The sequence below is a fragment of the Acinonyx jubatus genome, chromosome E4 (assembly GCF_027475565.1).
Source record: "Acinonyx jubatus isolate Ajub_Pintada_27869175 chromosome E4, VMU_Ajub_asm_v1.0, whole genome shotgun sequence".
Classification (NCBI taxonomy): Eukaryota; Metazoa; Chordata; class Mammalia; order Carnivora; family Felidae; genus Acinonyx; species Acinonyx jubatus.
Window position 1 is genome coordinate 1,364,515 of NC_069395.1, and position 16,145 is coordinate 1,380,659.

Sequence of the window (16,145 nt, forward strand, 5' to 3'; positions counted from 1 at the left end):
GAGGAGGAGCGGGGCGGCGGCTGGGTGATGGGGACCAGCGCGGAGAGAATGGACGAGCACGGGGTCCCAGCGCAGGTGCACCGAGGCCGCCGAGCTCTGTGCCGGCCGACCTGCCACGCGGACCCGACACGCTGCCCCTTTCGCGCATTGAGCGGCCAGACGCGCCATCCCCCACCCGGCTTCAGAGCATCTGGGCGGGGCCTCCCTCGGCCCCTTCCCCTGGGAGTGAAGGGCAGGCTGGGGAAGGGGCGGCGGTGGGGTGGGGTGGGGTGGGGGGACAGGGCCAGACTGCAGCAGAGACGATCTGGGGCTCCATTCCGGGCCCCATCCTTTTTCAAGCCCCCGCACCTCCACGGAGATCCAGAGCGCAGCCGCATTCTCTGACCCTCCCCGCCCCATTCCCGGGGGGCTCCCTTCGGCTCCACCTGCAAATACTGCAGTGGAAACTAATGGTCAGTCGGTGGACATTTGCATCTCATTTAAATATTGTCCGAAGCGGCCGGCGCCTTTCATGCCTGCTGCAGCTGTCAGTCACCTCGGTGTCCTTCCCGCGGCCCGCGCCCTCTCTGGCTGGGTTTCACCGTCCCTGTCTTCCAGGTCTGCGTCTGCGGTTGCCAGGTAGGCGGGTGTGAGAGGCCCGATCCTCCTGATTGTCGAGAGGCCATCCCGTCGCCGGCGGCACAATGCTGTCCCCTCAGAGGGCTTTACTTTGCAACCTCAACCACATCCACCTCCAGCATGTCTCTCTGGGCCTGCACCTGTCCCGCCGTCCTGAGCTACGGGAGGGGCCCTTGAGCACGTCCCCTCCCCCAGGGGACACCGGGGGCAAGGAGAGCCGGGGCCCCTGCAGCGGGGCCCTGGTGGATGCCAATTCCAACAGCCCAGCCGTGCCCTGCCGCTGCTGCCAGGAGCACGGGCCAGGCTTGGAAAACCGGCAGGACCCGGCCCAGGAGGAAGAGGGGGCTGCCTCCCCCTCGGACCCGGGCTGCTCCTCCTCGCTCAGCTCCTGCTCAGATCTTAGCCCTGACGAGACCCCCGTCTCCGTGTACTCGCGGGGCCTCCCTGGCGACGAGCATGTCCGCCCTCAGCCCAGCATCACCCCCCTGGAGCAGGGCTCCCCACTGGCTTCCGCAGGCCCTGGCGCCTGCTCCCCGGACAGCTTCTGCTGCTCGCCCGATTCCTGCTCCGGAGCGTCCTCCCCTCCTGGCCCTGGCCTGGACTCCAACTGCAACGCCCTGACCGCCTGCCTGGAGCCCCCCTCCCCGGGGCTGGAGGAAGAGGACGAGGGCGGGGAGCAGGACCTCCCTGCCTCCGAGCTCCCAGAGGCGGATGATGATGATGGGAAAACCGACGCTGGGAAGACGGAACCCAGCTGGAAAATCAACCCTATCTGGAAAATTGACACGGAGAAAGCGGAAGCCGGCTGGAGAATCGCGGAGAACAATAACTCTAGCTGCAAAATCAGTGGGCATAGTAACTCCAGCTGGAAAACGGAACCCGGACAACTCGACTCCGGGCGCAAAACCGCCTCGGGGGTAGCCGACCCCGGCTGGAAAGCAGACGCGGGGAGAGCCGAGGCGGGGTGCAGGCGTGACGTCAGCGAGGAGCCGGCGGCTCGCCGGACCGTCACGTCTTTCCACGAGCTGGCCCAGAAGCGCAAGCGGGGCCCGGGGCTGCCCCTCGCGCCGCAGGTCAAGAAGGACCGCAGCGACTGGCTCATAGTCTTCTCGCCCGACAGCGAGCTGCCCCCCAGCGGCTCCCTGGGCGGCTCCCCGGCGCCGCCGCGGGAGGTCACCACCTTCAAGGAGCTGCGGTCCCGGAGCCGCGCCCCGCCCCCGCCGCTGCCGCCCCGCGACCCCCCGGCTGGCTGGGCCCTGGTGCCGTCCCGGCCCCCGCCCCCGCCCGTCCCGCCGCGGAGGAGGAAGAACCGGCCCGGGCTGCAGCCCATCGCCGAGCGGCCGCCCGAGGAGGGCAGGCCGGGCAGCCCCGCGGCTGGAGAGCAGGCCCCGGCCGCCCGGGAGCCCGAGGAGCCGGGCGCGCAGGCCGGCCGTGCGGGTAAGCGGCCGCGGGGAAGAGCGGGGCGGAGGCGGGGCGGGGGGGGGGGCCGGGCTGCGGCCCCGCCCCCGCCTCCGGCCCGCCCCCTCCGTGGGTGCCGCCCGCCGCCCCCCTCCCGCAGACCGCCCCCCCCCCCCCACCGGCCGCCGGCGGCGAGCGCTCCGGGAGGGGACCCTGGGGGGCGCCGCCGGGCCGCGGCACTAACTCTCTGCTCCCTCTTTCTCCGCCCGCCCCGCCTGGCTGCCGCCCCGCCCCCGCCGCCCCGCCCCGCCCCCCGCTGCAGCCGGTGCCCCCCCGCCGCCGCCGCCGCCGCCCGCCCCCCGGGCCGCGGCCGACGCGCGCCCCCTGCTGGAAGGCGCGGGCGCGGTGGGAACCCCGCCTCGGGCAGGCCCGCCCCGCGCGGGACTGCGGCTGCTGCCCGTGCGCCTGTCCCCGGTGGGCGCGCACTCGCCCCCGGCCCGGGGGGCCCTACCCTGCCTGGCCAGCCCCGAGCTGGCACTGCTGCTGTCCCCGCTCTTTCCCAGAAGCAGCACCTTCCCCGCCGCGGCCCCCCCGCCCCGCCAGGTGCCCGCCCCCCCGCTGCCACCGCCGCCGCGCCCGCCGAAGGCCCCCGGCCGGACCAGGAGCCCGCCGCCTCCGCCCAGGCTACGTAAGACGGACCCGCGCCCGCCCGCCCGTCCGCCCGCCGCGGGGCTGGGCCCTGGGCCTCGAGGTCCGGGCGTGGGGGGCGCGGGCCGAGGGCGTCCCAGCTAGCGCCGGGCGACGGGCCTCGGGTCACGCCCCCTGCGCACCGGGGCGGGGGGGGGGGGGTGCTGGCCGCGCCTCGCTCGGGGGGTGGGAGAGAGGCTGGCTCGGGACCCGGTGGGCCCCGCCCGCGCCTCCCAGCCTCCCGATCCCCGGCCGCCCCTCCCGCTGCGTCTCCTCCCACTCCCGGAGGTCGGTCTGTCTGTCCGTCCATTGGCCCAGGCCCCCCACGTGCTCCCCGGGCTGCCCTCCCTACACGCGTCCGGCCGGCGGGGAGCGCGCAGTCCCGGCCGGGGCCTTCGGGGCGGAGGTGGGCGCGGGTGCGGGCGGCGCGCGCGGGACGGGGCGGGGGGTGGGGGGGGGGGCGCTGCGCCTGGCCCTGCCCCCGGCCCTGCCCCCTTGCGGCCTGCGGGCGACCTGTGCGCCGGCCCGGCGTCCTCGGGTCACCCTCGGGTCACGCCGCCGCGTTCTTCCTTCACCCCAGCCCGGAGCTCCTGGTCGTTCGCCGGCGCCCCCGGGGCCCAGCGACGGTGGATGGCAGAAACCCAGGGTGGGGCCGGCCAGCTGCAGGAGCAGAAGAAAGGTAGGACGCTCGGACTCTTGACCCCGGCTGCCGAGTCGGCTGCGGCTGGTGTGGGCGCCCGGCCCCCGGGGTCACGGTGCGCGAACCGAGGGTCTGCGGGGCGCTCGGGTGAGCGCGGGCACCGACCTCCCTGCCCGGCCCTCGCAGGGCTCCTGATAGCCGTCAGCGCCTCGGTGGATAAGATCATCTCGCATTTTGGGGCCGCCCGGAACTTGGTTCAGAAGGTGAAGGTGTCTGTGGGGGAGGCAGCGGGGGCGAGAGGGGACCCCTGGGGCCCGCACGCGCGGTTGGCAGGGAGGCCGACGTGCCGCGTTGTGCCCGCCCCCAGGCGCAGCTGGGGGACAGCCGGCTGAGCCCGGACGTGGGGCACCTGGTGCTGACCACCCTCTGCCCGGCCCTCCACGCCCTGGTGGCCGACGGGCTGAAGCCTTTCCGGAAGGACCTTATCACCGGGCAGCGCCGGAGCAGCCCCTGGAGCGTGGTGGAGGCGTCGGTGAAGCCAGGTGGGGCGGGCCCGGGCGGGGCGGGGCGGGGGCGCGCGCAGGCCTGGGCCCGGCTGATAACGCGGCGTCCGCAGGCTCCGGCACCCGCTCGCTGGGGACCCTGTACAGCCAGGTCAGCCGTCTGGCCCCGCTGAGCAGCAGCCGCAGCCGCTTCCACGCCTTCATCCTGGGCCTCCTCAAGTGAGTGGCCCTGTTTTCTGGCGCTCCTCCCAGCCCCGGGGACCTCGCGGGTGCACTGGTGGGACGCAGCGGTGCTCTGGTTCCCAGAGAGGGCTGTCGCCTCTGCGAAGCTCATCTCTCATCCCGACCTCCGTTTTTCCTGCCACCCCCAGCACGAAGCAGTTGGAGCTGTGGTTTTCCAGCCTCCAGGAAGACGCAGGTCAGACCCTGAGCCTCGGGGGGGGGGGGGGGGGCACCTCTCCTGTCCCCACTGACGTCGGAGTGACTTTGGCCCCAGGCGCGACTTTGATTACCCTGCCGCTTCAGGCTTTCAGTGCTTCCCGTTGCCCATAACAGGAGAGACCCAAGTCCTCACCGACACCTCCAGAAGCTTGGTTATCAGGCCTCTGCCTTCTTCCCCGGCCTCCAGGTCTGGGGCTCTCCCCAGGCCTCGGGGCAGTCTTCTTCCCCATCCTTCCTGCCCCACGGCCCTCCTTGGGTCGTCTTTACCCCAGGAGGCCTGTTCACCGTCATCCCTCTCGTCCTCCTTCCCTGAGGCTCCGGGTTGCTCCCTCGGCCTTGAAGGCCCCCTTTCCCTCGTGCGAGTTATGTGCCACCCTTGTTCCGCGGGCCCTGGTTCCGCTGGGGCAGGGGCGCGTGGACGGAGGCCGGACCGGGGCCCGACGGCAGCCTTCACGTCCCCAGGCCTGCTGTCCCTCCTGTATCTGCCCACCGGCTTCTTCTCCTTGGCCCGCGGCGGCTGCCCCGCGCTGACCACCGAGCTGCTCCTGCTGCTGCAGCCGCTGTCCGTGCTCACTTTCCACCTGGACCTGCTCTTCGAACACCACCACCACCTGCCCCTGGGCCCGCCTCCCGCCGCCCCCGCCCCGGGCTCGCCTCCGGCCCTGCAGCACACCGTGCGGGCCGTGCTGCACTGGGGGGGGCGGCTGGCCCAGAGCCTTCGGGGGGCTTCCGGGGAGACGCCTCCAGGCCCTTCAGCTCCCGCGAGGCCCCCCGCACCCGGCGGCTGGTGGGAGCAGCTGACCCAGGCCTCCCGGGTCTACGCGTCCGGGAGCAGCGAGGGCTTCCCTCTCCCCCGGTGGAGGTCCTGGCGTCCCTCCGGCACCGCCGAAGGAGCCCAGGACGGGCCCCTGCCCGCGGAGGAAGTGGCACCAGGCAGAGGCGTGTGGCTGGGGAGACTGTTTGGGGTGCCGGGGGGCGTCACAGAAGCCGACGGTGGAGCCTTGAAGTCCAGGTAATGGGGTAGCCGGGCCCTTCCAGGACTCTGGCCCCTTCTCAGAGCCCCCAGTCATCCCAACTGGAACCTATAGAGACCGTTTGCGCCAGAGGTTGGCCGGCTTGTTTCCCTAGGGCCCGAGCAGCGCGTGGTTCCCGTTAGGCCCGCCCTGCAAGCCCCGCAGGTGCCCTCCGTGCTCGTGCTCTTGCCCTGGGGTTTGGCCACGGTGGCCTCGGCCTCTCCAGTGAGCCTCGGGGCCTCCCTGAGCCCACTGCTCCCAGAGGCCCCTTCTGGGGCGTCGGTGACCTTGGTGGGCGCCCCCCCCCCATCACCGTGAGGGTGCCTGTGTCCCGCAGCTGCCTCCGTGCTCCCAGCAGTGACCCGTCCCTGACCTCTTTTGAGTCAGGCGCCCCCCCCACGTCCTCCCTCCTCCCAAACCCCGGGTTCTTGGGTTCTTTTTCTGGATGCCCGGTGACCCCTGTGACCCTGTGTCCTTCGTCCAGGAGACCGTCCAGCTGGCTGCCGCCGACAGTGAGCGTGTTGGCTCTGGTGAGGCGGGCGCCACCTCCCGAGACTCTGTCTTCCCCCGAGGAGCCTGAGGCTGCAGCCCCGAGCGCCCCGCAGACCCACAGGTCAGGAGGGCGGCTTCTGCTTGGGGAGAGCGGGGGTCAGGGGGGTCGTGGAGCAGAGGCCTGGGGCCACGAGGTCAGCTGGTGACCAGTGTGACGCTGCTGCCTCTCAGCCCGTTTCTCTCTCGTCCGTTGGCGATGGTCTTAGGAAGACTAAACCTAAGTGTGTGAGGCCTGTGGTGCCCGGCGGGTGCCTGGGACCGGTCACTTGTTGCTGTCCTCTGAGGGGTCATGCTTCCCCGAGGGTTTTTCAGGTTCAGACCTGCTTCTACTCTGGAGTCTGGCCTCAGCCTGGTTGTCTCAGTGCACCGAATCACGTTTCTTTTCTTTTTTTCTTTTAAGCTTATTTATTTTGAGGGAGAGCGAGCGCGAGTGCAGGGGAGGGACAGAGAGAGAGAGAATCTCAAGCAGGCTCTGCACCGTCAGCACAGAGCCCCACATGGGGCTTGAACCCATGAATTGTGAGATCGTGACTTAAGCGGAAATCCAGTCAGCCGCTTTACCGACTGCGCCACCAGGCGCCCCTGAATTCAGCTTCTTGGCTTTTCCTTCGCTCAACGATTCTTTTCAAGTCCTTCTTACGAGCCGGGCGTTATGCTCTGGGAGGGAACGCGAAGGCACGGGCACTGGAGTCCGTGCCCTCACGGAGCTTGTGGCCCAGGGAGGACCCCGGTGCAGGAACGCGCAGTCCCGTGTGGTGGATGCTCTGGGAGGGGGGAGGACTGAGTCCCTCGGGGCCAGGTCTGGGGGCGCAGCTGTGTAGGGGGTACCAGGGTGATGGCAGCAGCGAGATGCCTGAGGCCTCAGTGGGTGGGAGGAACCCGGACTCCATCCTGGAGGCCCTGGGAGGCGGCCTGGGGGGACAGGGGCAGGGAGAGGTGAGCAGACCCTGCCCTGGGGCCCAGGAGTGAGGACGGCAGTGGCGTCCGAGAGGAGGGCGGATGGAGTGAAGGAGATACAGGCGCCAAACAAGTTTTTTGGGGGGTGGGGACGATTGGATGTGGGGTCAGGACGCTGCACATTCTGGCAGGACACCCCCCCCCCCCCCCAGGGTGGGGGAGAGCAAGGGGGTGTATTTGCAACGGAGGGGGCCTAGGAGGAGGAACTGGTCCTGAGGGGGGGGACTGGTGGGGAGGCCGGGCAGTCGGTCCCCACGCCTCTCCCGGAGCCTCACCTGGCCTGTCCCTCTGGTCCGCAGGGCAGTGCGCGCGCTCTGTGACCACACGGCCGCGGGACCCGGTCAGCTGAGCTTCCGGCGCGGGGAGGTGCTGCGAGTCCTGGGCACCGTGGACGAGGACTGGCTCCGCTGTGGGCGCGATGGCGCCGAGGGGCTGGTGCCCGTGGGGTACACGTCTCTGGTCCTCTAGGCCGAGGGCCTTTCCAGCCGCGTCGCCCCCCCCCCCCCCCCCCCCCGAACGGTGACCTGTGCAGACGCCGCAGAAGCGTTGGCCTGCCTGCAATACGACCTGTCCCCCCCCTCCCCCCGCGTCCGTGTCTGCTGATGTGAGATCCGCTCTCCTTCCTCCCTGTCCCGCCGGTGAAACCTGCTCGTCTTCTAAGTACGAAAGGAATTTCCCTCTACCTCCCTCCTCTTCCTACCTGCGTAAGGAACCGTTTCCCTTCCCAGCCGCACCTCTGCCTTCGTCGTCTGCGAGCGGACCGTCCCCACACTGGAAGGGCCTGGTCTCCTTCCTGCGCATGGACACCCCACAGCGCCCACGTTGCTTGTATTTATTCTGTGCTCCCGACCCCCCCTGCTGGGTGGGCCCGTGGTGCCGGTCCGCCCGCCCCTCCTTTGTCCCAATAAAGTGTGGGCGCTGAACGTGTGTGTGTCACTGGCTCCAGGGCAGAGGCTGCGGTTCGGGGAGAGGCCCCCTCCTGCCGGCCCTGGGCCCTCACTGCTCCCCACGCCGTGGAGAAGCGGCCGATTGGTGCAGAACCTCACAGGTGCCCCTCGGTGGAGGCCTGACTGCGTGTCTTAGGAGCCCGAAGGGACCAAGGCGGGTGGGGAGGCCTGGGCTTCCCGACTGTGCTCACATGACCCCGACCGAGGTGCTGGGCAGGATTAGAGGGTTGCAGGGAGGGACGCCCTTCCAGGTAATGCGCCCACTCTGCGGTGACAGAGGTTCAGACAGCACAATAAGGGGACGTCTGTTACTCCGTGGGGAGCGTCACCAGGAAGTTAGAGGACAGGACACTTAGGGGAAACAGAACCAGGAGAGGAAAAGATGCTGACGTTTTCCTTTACCTTGGGGCAGGAAGGTCAAGGGGATGACAGGCTGGCACAGGGAGAGGGCGGCGTGGAGCCCGACGCCTTACACTTTTGCTGTTTCCTGACTTCCTGCTCCCCGTTCCTGACTTCCTGCTCCCTGTTCCTGATTTCCTGCTCCCCGTTCCTGACTTCCTGCTCCCATTCCTAACTTCCGGTTCCCATTCCTGACTTCCTGCTCCCGTTCCTGACTTCCTGCTCCCTATTCCTAACTTCCTGTTCCCATTCCGGACTTCCTGCTCCCCGTTCCTGACTTCCTGCTCCCCGTTCCTGATTTCCTGCTCCCTGTTCCTGACTTCCTGCTCCCCGTTCCTGACTTCCTGCTCCCTGTTCCTGATTTCCTGCTCCCCGTTCCTGACTTCCTGCTCCCATTCCTAACTTCCGGTTCCCATTCCTGACTTCCTGCTCCCGTTCCTGACTTCCTGCTCCCTATTCCTAACTTCCTGTTCCCATTCCGGACTTCCTGCTCCCCGTTCCTGACTTCCTGCTCCCCGTTCCTGATTTCCTGCTCCCTGTTCCTGACTTCCTGCTCCCGTTCCTGCTCCCCGTTCCTGGCCGGCTTGTGTCACTAATCTTGCTCTGATTTCGTTTTGTGTCTGGCTGCCGTCCCAGTGTCGCTGCCCTCCCAATTTCAGGCCTAAGTTTGCATTGCAGGTGTGCTCTAGCGTGGCGTTCACTCACACCGGATTCTGAGAGCCGCTGGGACCCGCTAGCTGCAGCCTTAGGGCAGCGCTCCTTCACGGAGGCGCTCCAACTGCTTTCTCCTCCTCTGGCGTTTGAACTTCTTAAGCAGTACTTGTGGAAGACTACTGTGACTTTGGCTTTGTGACCAGTGTTTCCCACAGGGAGGTCTGCACAGTGACCCACCGTTCCTGGGTATGGCCACGGAGCTGTCATGTTCCAAGACCCCACCTGCCCTGTCCTTCTGACTCCTGTCCCCATGTGCTAGGTGTTACAGTGCATAACTCTAACAACTGGGAAGTGTCCTCAAACGATATTGCTGAGATATGGTGATATTTGTGGTCACAGCCTAATGGGTCTCAGGCTTGTGTAGGCAGTAAGAGTAACAGACCTCCTTGAAGGACATCATGAAACAGACCAAATGTTGATACGGAATTAGCTTTGCACTATTCCATTTAAAAAAAAAATTTTTTTTTAACGTTTATTTTTGAGACAGAGAGCGACAGAGCATGAACGGGGGAGGGGCAGAGAGAGAGGGAGACACAGAACAGAAAGCAGGCTCCAGGCTCTGAGCCATCAGCCCAGAGCCCGATGCAGGGCTCAAAGTCACGGTCCGTGAGATCATGACCTGAGCTGAAGCCGGACGCTTAACCGACTGAGCCACCCAGGCGCCCCCTGCACTATTCCATATTACCTAGAACAGCTATAGTAGGTATCAATGGCTAAAAAGTAATGAAGGGTACAAAGTTTAAGAAAAACTGCCAACGTGCTGCCTTTGCATCGTGATGAGACTGCATCCTGTTGCCTGACAACAGGACAGCCTCTCGTCCTCCTGGGAGCTGACAGACGCTGAGCTCTTCGCGATCATCTCTTTTTTTAAAAAGTAATGAATTGAAAGTCATAATTCCAACACAGGTAACATACTTTGCTATCTTAGTTTTAGATGTACAATATTGTGATTCAGTAATTCTGTGCATTACTCAGGGCTCATCATGTTAAGTGGACTCTGAATCCCTGTCACCCATTTACCCATCCCCCACCCACCTCCCTTCTGGTGGCTACCAGTGTGTTCTCTCTAATTAAGAGTCTGTTTTCAGGTTTGTCTTTTTTTTTTCTTTTCCTTTGTTTTTTAAATTCCACATATGAGTGAAACCATATGGTATTTACCTTTCTCTGGCTTATTTTGATTAGCATAATACCCTCTAGACCCATCCATGTTGTTGTAGATGACGAGACTTCATTCTTTTTTGTGGCTGAGTAATGTTCCAATGTATATGTATACGACTTCTTTATCCATTCATCTCTCAAGGGACTCTTGGGCTCCTTCCATAATATGGCTACTGTAAATAATGCTGCAATAAACATAGGGGTGGGGGGCCCTGGCCCGCTGGGTCAGTGGAGCATGTGACTCTTGATCTCGGAGCTCTGGGTTTGAGCCCCACGTTGGATATAGAGATTACCTAAAAAAATCTTAAGCCCCCCCAAACCATAGGGGTGCATGTATCGTTTCGAATAAGTGTGTTTGTATTCTTTGGGTAAATACCCAGTACAGGAATTACTGGGTCATATGGTAATTCTATTTTTTTTTTTTTAAATGTTTATTCATTTATATTTGGGAGAGTGAGCGGGGGAGGGGCAGAGGGAGACCCAGAATCTGAAGCAGGCTCTGTGACGTTAACACAGTGTAGAGCCCGACTTGGGGCTCAGACTCACAAACCATGAGATTATGGCCTGAGCTGAAGCCAGATACTTCACCAACTGAGCCATCCAGGTGCCCACCATTTTCCACAGTGGCTGCACCAGTCTGCATTACCACCAACAGTACACGAGAGGTCCTTTTTCTCCATGGCGGTTTCTTGTGTTTTTTATTTTAACCACTCTGACAGGTGTGAGGTGATACCTCATTGGGGTTTTGATTTGCATTTCCCTGATGAGTGATGTTGAGCGTCTTTTCATGTGTCTGTTGGGCATCTGGATGTCTTCTTCGGAGAAATGTCTATTCATGTCTTACGCCTATTTTTGATTATTTTTTTTTATGTTGAGTTGTAGAAGTTCATTATATATTTTGCATACTAACCCTTTATTGGATATATCATTTGCAAGTATCTTCTCCCATTCAGGAGAATGTCTTCGTTTTATTTTTTTAATTTATTTTTAATGTTTATTTTTGAGAGAGAAAGAGAAAGTGCGTGCGCAAGTCAGGGAGGGGCAGAGAGGGGGACAGAAGATCCAAAGCAGGCTCCACACCGTCAGCGCAAAGCTAGACATGGTGCTCGAACCTATAAACTGTGAGATCATGACCGGGGGGGGGGGGGGGGGCTGAAGTGCGACACTCAACCGACTGAGCCACCCAGGCGCCCGTAAAGATTTTAAGTAATCTCTACACCCTCTGTGGGACTCAGAACCCCCGAGATCAAGAGTCACATGCTCTCCCAACTGGGCCAGCCAGGAGCCCCAGTTTTGTTGTTTCCTTTGATAGGCAGAAGCTTTTTTATTTTGATGTAGTCTTAATAGTTTACTTTCGCTTTTGTCTCCCTTGCCTCAGGAGACGTTCCTATGGCCAGTGTCAGAGAAATGACTGCCTGTACTCTCTTCTAGGATTTTTATGGTTTCAGGTGTCACATTTAGGTCCTTAATCCATTTTGAGTTTATTTTTGTATATGCTGTAAGAAAGTGGTCTAGTTTCATTTTTTGTATGTTGGCTATCCAGCTTTCCCAACGTCTTTGTTAAAGGCGCTCTAATTTTTTTTTAACTTTGAGAGAAAGAGAATGAGAGGGAGAGAGCATGAGCAAGGAAGGGGCAGAGAGAGAGAAAAATCCCAAGCATGCTCTGCGCTGTCAGAACAGAACCTGATGCGGGGTTCAAACTCACAGATCATGACCTGAGTGGAAATCAAAGTTGGACGCTTAAACGACTGAGCCACCCAGGTGCCCCAAGGCTGTCTTTTTTTCCCCATTGTATATTCTTGCCTCCTTTGTCGAAGATTAAATTGATCGTATGATGGTAGGTTTATTTCTGGGCTCTCTGTTCCGCTGATCTGTGTCTGCTTTGGGCACATTGTTTTACTATAAGCTTTGTAGCACATCTTGGAATCTACAATTGTGGCACCTCCAGTTTTGCTTTTCTTTTTCAAGGTTACTTTGGCCATTCAGAGTCTTTTGTGGTTCCATACAAATTTTGGGATTATTTTAGTTTTGTGAAAAATGCTGGTGGTATTTTGGTAGGGATTGCATTAAATCCATAGATTGCTTTGAGTAGTACAGACATTTTAACAATATTTATTCTTCCTGTCCATGAGCATGGAGTCTTTCCATTTGTTCATGTCATCTGCAATTCCTTTCATCAGTGTTCTGTAGTCTTCAGAGTACAGGTCTTTCACCTCCTTATGTTTATTCCTAGGTTTTGTTTTTGTTTTTGGTGCAATTGTAGATGGGATTTTTTTTTGGGGGGGGGGGATTATTAATCTTTCTGCTGCTTTATTATTAGTGTGTAGAAATGCAATGTATTTCTGCACATTGATTTTGTATCCTGTAACCTTACCAGAATCACTTATCGGTTCTAGTAGTTTTTTGGTGGTCTCTCAGGTGTTCTATATAATAGTATAATGTCATCTGCAAATAGTGTGTGTTCCTGTTTTCTTATCAACTTGGATGCCTTGATTGCTTTTTCTTGTCTGATTGCTGTGGCTAGGACTTCCAGTACTATGTTGAATAAAAGTGGTAAAGAGTGCACATCCTTATCCTGTTCCTGATCTTTAGAGGAAAGGCTCTCACTTTTTCACCATCGAGTATGATGTCTACTATGCGTTTTTCACATACAGCCTTTATTAGGTTGAGGTATGTTGCCTTTAAACCTACTTTGTTAAGGGTTTTTAATCATGAATGGATTAAATGGTACTTTGTCAAATGCTTTTTCTGTGTCTATGGAAATTATCACATCACATGGTTCTTATACGTTCTCTTGTGGACGTACTGTATCACGATCGATTTGCAAATATTGAACTACCCTTGCATCCTGGGAATGCAGCCAACGGTCTTGATGCTTCTGAACTTCGAGCCTCAGTGGTGACCTATGTCTGGGATGACATTTTGTCAGGTGTTTCCGTCGTTGGCCGGAGTGGATTTATTTTCCTCATTAGTAGGGTCACACTTGGCTATTGGACACCTTTCTATTTGGAGACAAACATGAAGATTTTGGAATTCCGAGCCCAGCACTAGGTACCAGGTGATCTCTGGCAAGCTGCTGAGACTCCGTTTTCATGTCTACGAAATGGGAGTAGGAACTACAGAGCTGTCACGAGGGTCATTGGTCTAACTAGCTGGATGGCCCTGGGCAAGTTACTATCACTAACCTGTTGCTTTAAGTCCCTCATGTGGGACGTTGGGTTTTGGTACCGACCTGAAAGGGCCGTTGTGAAGATTAATAAATGTGTACACGTCGACTGCTTCTGATGACACGGTCTAGCACGGTGGCCTGAAGTTACTGTCGCCAGCCTTGGAGGTGGTGAGTATCAAACGAGGCCATGTGTGTGTGCGTGCATGTGCGCAGAGGACAGAAGGGGAAACGATCGTTCTGTTGATTGGTTGGGCTGGGCTCAGACCGAAAAGATCCCAATGTTGAGGAAACGGCTTCACCTAGGAGTCGGCACCGGTGAGTGCGCTCCTGGGGGGCCCAGGATGCTGGTGCTGCGGTGTGAAAAAGACCTCTTTGGAAACAGGCAGGAGAAGATCCTGGAAGATAGATGAGGATAGGGAAGAGGGAAAGAATGGCACGCTCACCACTCTGTTGTTAGGAAAAGTTTTTTCCATTTAATACTAGACTTTCAAGGATTGAGATGCAAGCTTTTTCTGCAATTACATCCAATGTTAAAATTGGTAATACATAATTTACAAAGATTAACATCAAAACAATCATCTATTTAGATATGCTTTTGTAAAAAGGAAATATATTAGCAGCATTTATATTTTCCGCAATCACACGGCCTACAGACATGCAGACTAACTCTGGATCTATTCGCAGCGATGTAGTGCGTTGCCCCGCATTTCAAACACCAAAACCCGCCTGGCAGCTAGGGGGTTCTTTTTATTTCATTATAAAATAACCGAAAAATAAAAAAAGGCATTAATTTCTACACCAGTAAGAAAAAACAAGTTTTTGCACTTACCTAACATTTGATTGTCTAAAAAACATTTCAGTTTTTAGTCTTTCAACAAAAGAAAGATAAAATGACAGAGCGTAGTGTCTTTTGCTTCTGTTCTCACATTTTACAAAGTTTTTTTCTTTTTTCGTCTTTTTTAAAATTTTAGTGTTTAACACTATTCAAGGAAATATTGAATTTTAATCTCTTTCTTGTCATTTTCCTGCTTTTGACTAAAAGGAGACCCCCCCCCCCAAAGTGCCCCTATTTCCCACCTCCCTCCCACCCAGCTCCCTGCAACGAAAACCAAAGGAAGCCACTAAACCGGGCCTTGGACATGCGACGTTCCCAGCTCCACACGTGAGTACCTCACACCCAGGTCTTGTCGTAACGTACAGTGCCTCTCTACAGTAAGAAAATACTCCAAACTAGTTTCTTAATTCTCTTTTTTCTTTAATAAAATATTTATTCTGCTTTTTCTCTGCTCAAGGGGATCTTTGGCTTCCCCTGTCTCTTTTGTTTTGTTTTTTTTTTTTCTGTTTTTGTTTTTTTTTTTTTTTTCCTCAAGATTGACACAGAAAGGAGAAAAAGAAAAAAAGATTGAATGGAATGGAAGGTGTCCATGTTTCTACCTAAACAAGTCAGAGCGTCGTCATCGGGGGAGATGTGCAGCTAGGACAGCGTTGGTCCGGGACTGGAGAAAAGTAATGGGACGGGGTTACTACTGTATTGCTTCCTAGTCACGCGGCAGATATATATATATATATATATATATATATATATACACATACATACATACATATATATATACACACACAACTTGGCACATTTAAAAACCATCTTTTCTCTTATAAGAACATCTAAAACGTATATGCATATGTATGTCTGAGAAGATAACAAAGCAAAGCTTTTTAAATTTCGTTTTTAAAGAGACAGTATCGTCTGGGAAGTTCTGGCCAAGAGATTGGGAAGGAAGCAGACGCCCGTGCCCTCCCCCCTGTGCTGTCGTCAGGAGGGCGGAGGACCCAGGCCGGCGGGTGGGCAAGCACGGTCTCTAAGAGGTGGACACTGAAAACTGTACAATGAGGAAAACAGGAGTAGTGTTTTCAGTCGCTAATGTACACTCACAACAAATACTCTGCTAGGCGAACACTGCTCAACAGTCTGTGTAGTGACTTTGGGGGGCGGTTTAGGGTCCACGCGTACGGAGGTTTTACGACGAGGCTATTCTGAGAGGAACGTCCGTTCGCGGCACAGCAGATGCCCGAGAGCCACAGCGCGCGAACGGCACAGGTGAGGCGCTGGCGGGGGCCTGGCCTTCTCGTTAGAAAAAGATAGGTTGGGCAGGTTATGAAGTTAAAACAAAAATCATCACAATGAGTTCTGTGCCCTGCTGACCCCATGGGGGCCTTCCCTAGTCCGTGGTTACATTCTGGGGGGGAGAGGGAGGGAAAAGGGCCGCAGATACAAGTGCTTTGACTTGTCAATTCACGTTTTACTTGGACCTGATTGGACGAGGAGAGAGAAACTTTCCCGGTCAAGGATCCATCTGGAAAGAGGCCCCAGCAGCTGTTTCTGTTGTAGGTCTCTAGGGTAGCTCCTGGAGCCCACAGAGAACGGACGCCCGGGGCGGGTAGGGACCCCCTCCCGCCGACGGGGAGTTACACCTGGGGACAGGAAGCAGCTTCGCAGCAGTGCCTGTGGGGTCAGAGGATGACACAGAGAGACCCAAGCTGGAGGGAGAGGCGAGTGCTGCTATAAAAGTACCAAGGCTCTGGCCACCCCCACGGCCGCCCCCGGTGTGCGCTGTCCTCCTCCCATCTCGAACCCTCAGGGCGAAGCAATGGAGAGGAAAACAAGTTAAACGGGAGTGTTTATACAGGCGCCTTCCTCTCCCCCTCCACTAGCTTCAAGGTTTATTAAGTACCTGATGCCAACGACACGGCCCCTTCCCACCCCTGTCTACACTCGGAACAAGAGGCAGGACTGTTAGCTACACTGACGGCGGATGCCTGACCTCCTCCTCTGAGGCTCACTTCCGGAAGCTGCTCTCTGGGATGAACAAAGTGCGTCTTCGGAGCTTCCTGCCGGATCCTTCCTCCAGCAGGTAGGTCACGTCGATGGCTGAAAACAGAACCAAGGAGGCT

The 16,145-nt window shown here is 58.4% G+C and overlaps 2 protein-coding genes across 12 annotated transcripts in view; one reads left to right on the top strand and one right to left on the bottom strand.

Moving 5' to 3' along the window:
* The first annotated feature begins 683 nt into the window (after positions 1-683).
* RUSC1 (RUN and SH3 domain containing 1) lies at positions 684-7,304 on the top strand. 4 transcript variants are annotated; one of them, XM_027048279.2, is made up of 9 exons: positions 684-2,055; positions 3,284-3,382; positions 3,530-3,606; positions 3,711-3,885; positions 3,960-4,065; positions 4,218-4,264; positions 4,750-5,299; positions 5,785-5,913; positions 7,109-7,304. In XM_027048279.2, exons 1-9 carry the CDS (start codon positions 684-686, stop codon positions 7,275-7,277), a joined length of 2,724 nt encoding a protein of 907 aa, XP_026904080.1. In that variant the 3' UTR covers positions 7,278-7,304. The 4 variants fall into 4 exon arrangements, with proteins under 4 accessions (XP_026904080.1, XP_026904081.1, XP_053064752.1 ...); XM_027048280.2 differs by lacking the exon at positions 684-2,055 and adding an exon at positions 2,571-2,704; XM_053208777.1 differs by lacking the exon at positions 684-2,055 and adding an exon at positions 2,858-2,991.
* Positions 7,305-13,646: 6,342 nt separating this feature from the next.
* ASH1L (ASH1 like histone lysine methyltransferase) overlaps positions 13,647-16,145 on the bottom strand; it is a 194,086-nt gene continuing 191,587 nt past the window's right edge. For 5 of the 8 annotated variants that reach the window (XM_027048252.2, XM_053208764.1, XM_027048257.2 and 2 more), the window contains 2 exons: positions 16,035-16,122; positions 13,647-15,696 (listed from right to left, as the gene is read on the bottom strand). In XM_027048252.2, the coding sequence (XP_026904053.1) occupies positions 15,660-15,696; positions 16,035-16,122 (125 nt within the window). In that variant the 3' untranslated portion in view covers positions 13,647-15,659. Of the gene's footprint in view, positions 16,123-16,145 lie in introns of all 8 variants that reach the window. The other 3 variants (XM_027048256.2, XM_027048253.2, XM_027048254.2) reach the window with 2 other exon arrangements.

Excerpts from the sequence above, each read along its gene's own strand:
- RUSC1 (XM_027048279.2), top strand. The coding sequence starts at position 684 with ATGCTGTCCCCTCAGAGGGCTTTACTTTGCAACCTCAACCACATCCAC. Across the intron at positions 3,607-3,710 it reads CCCGGAACTTGGTTCAGAAG|GCGCAGCTGGGGGACAGCCG; the intron begins GTGAAGGTGTCT and ends GCCCGCCCCCAG. Across the intron at positions 4,265-4,749 it reads CAGCCTCCAGGAAGACGCAG|GCCTGCTGTCCCTCCTGTAT; the intron begins GTCAGACCCTGA and ends TCACGTCCCCAG.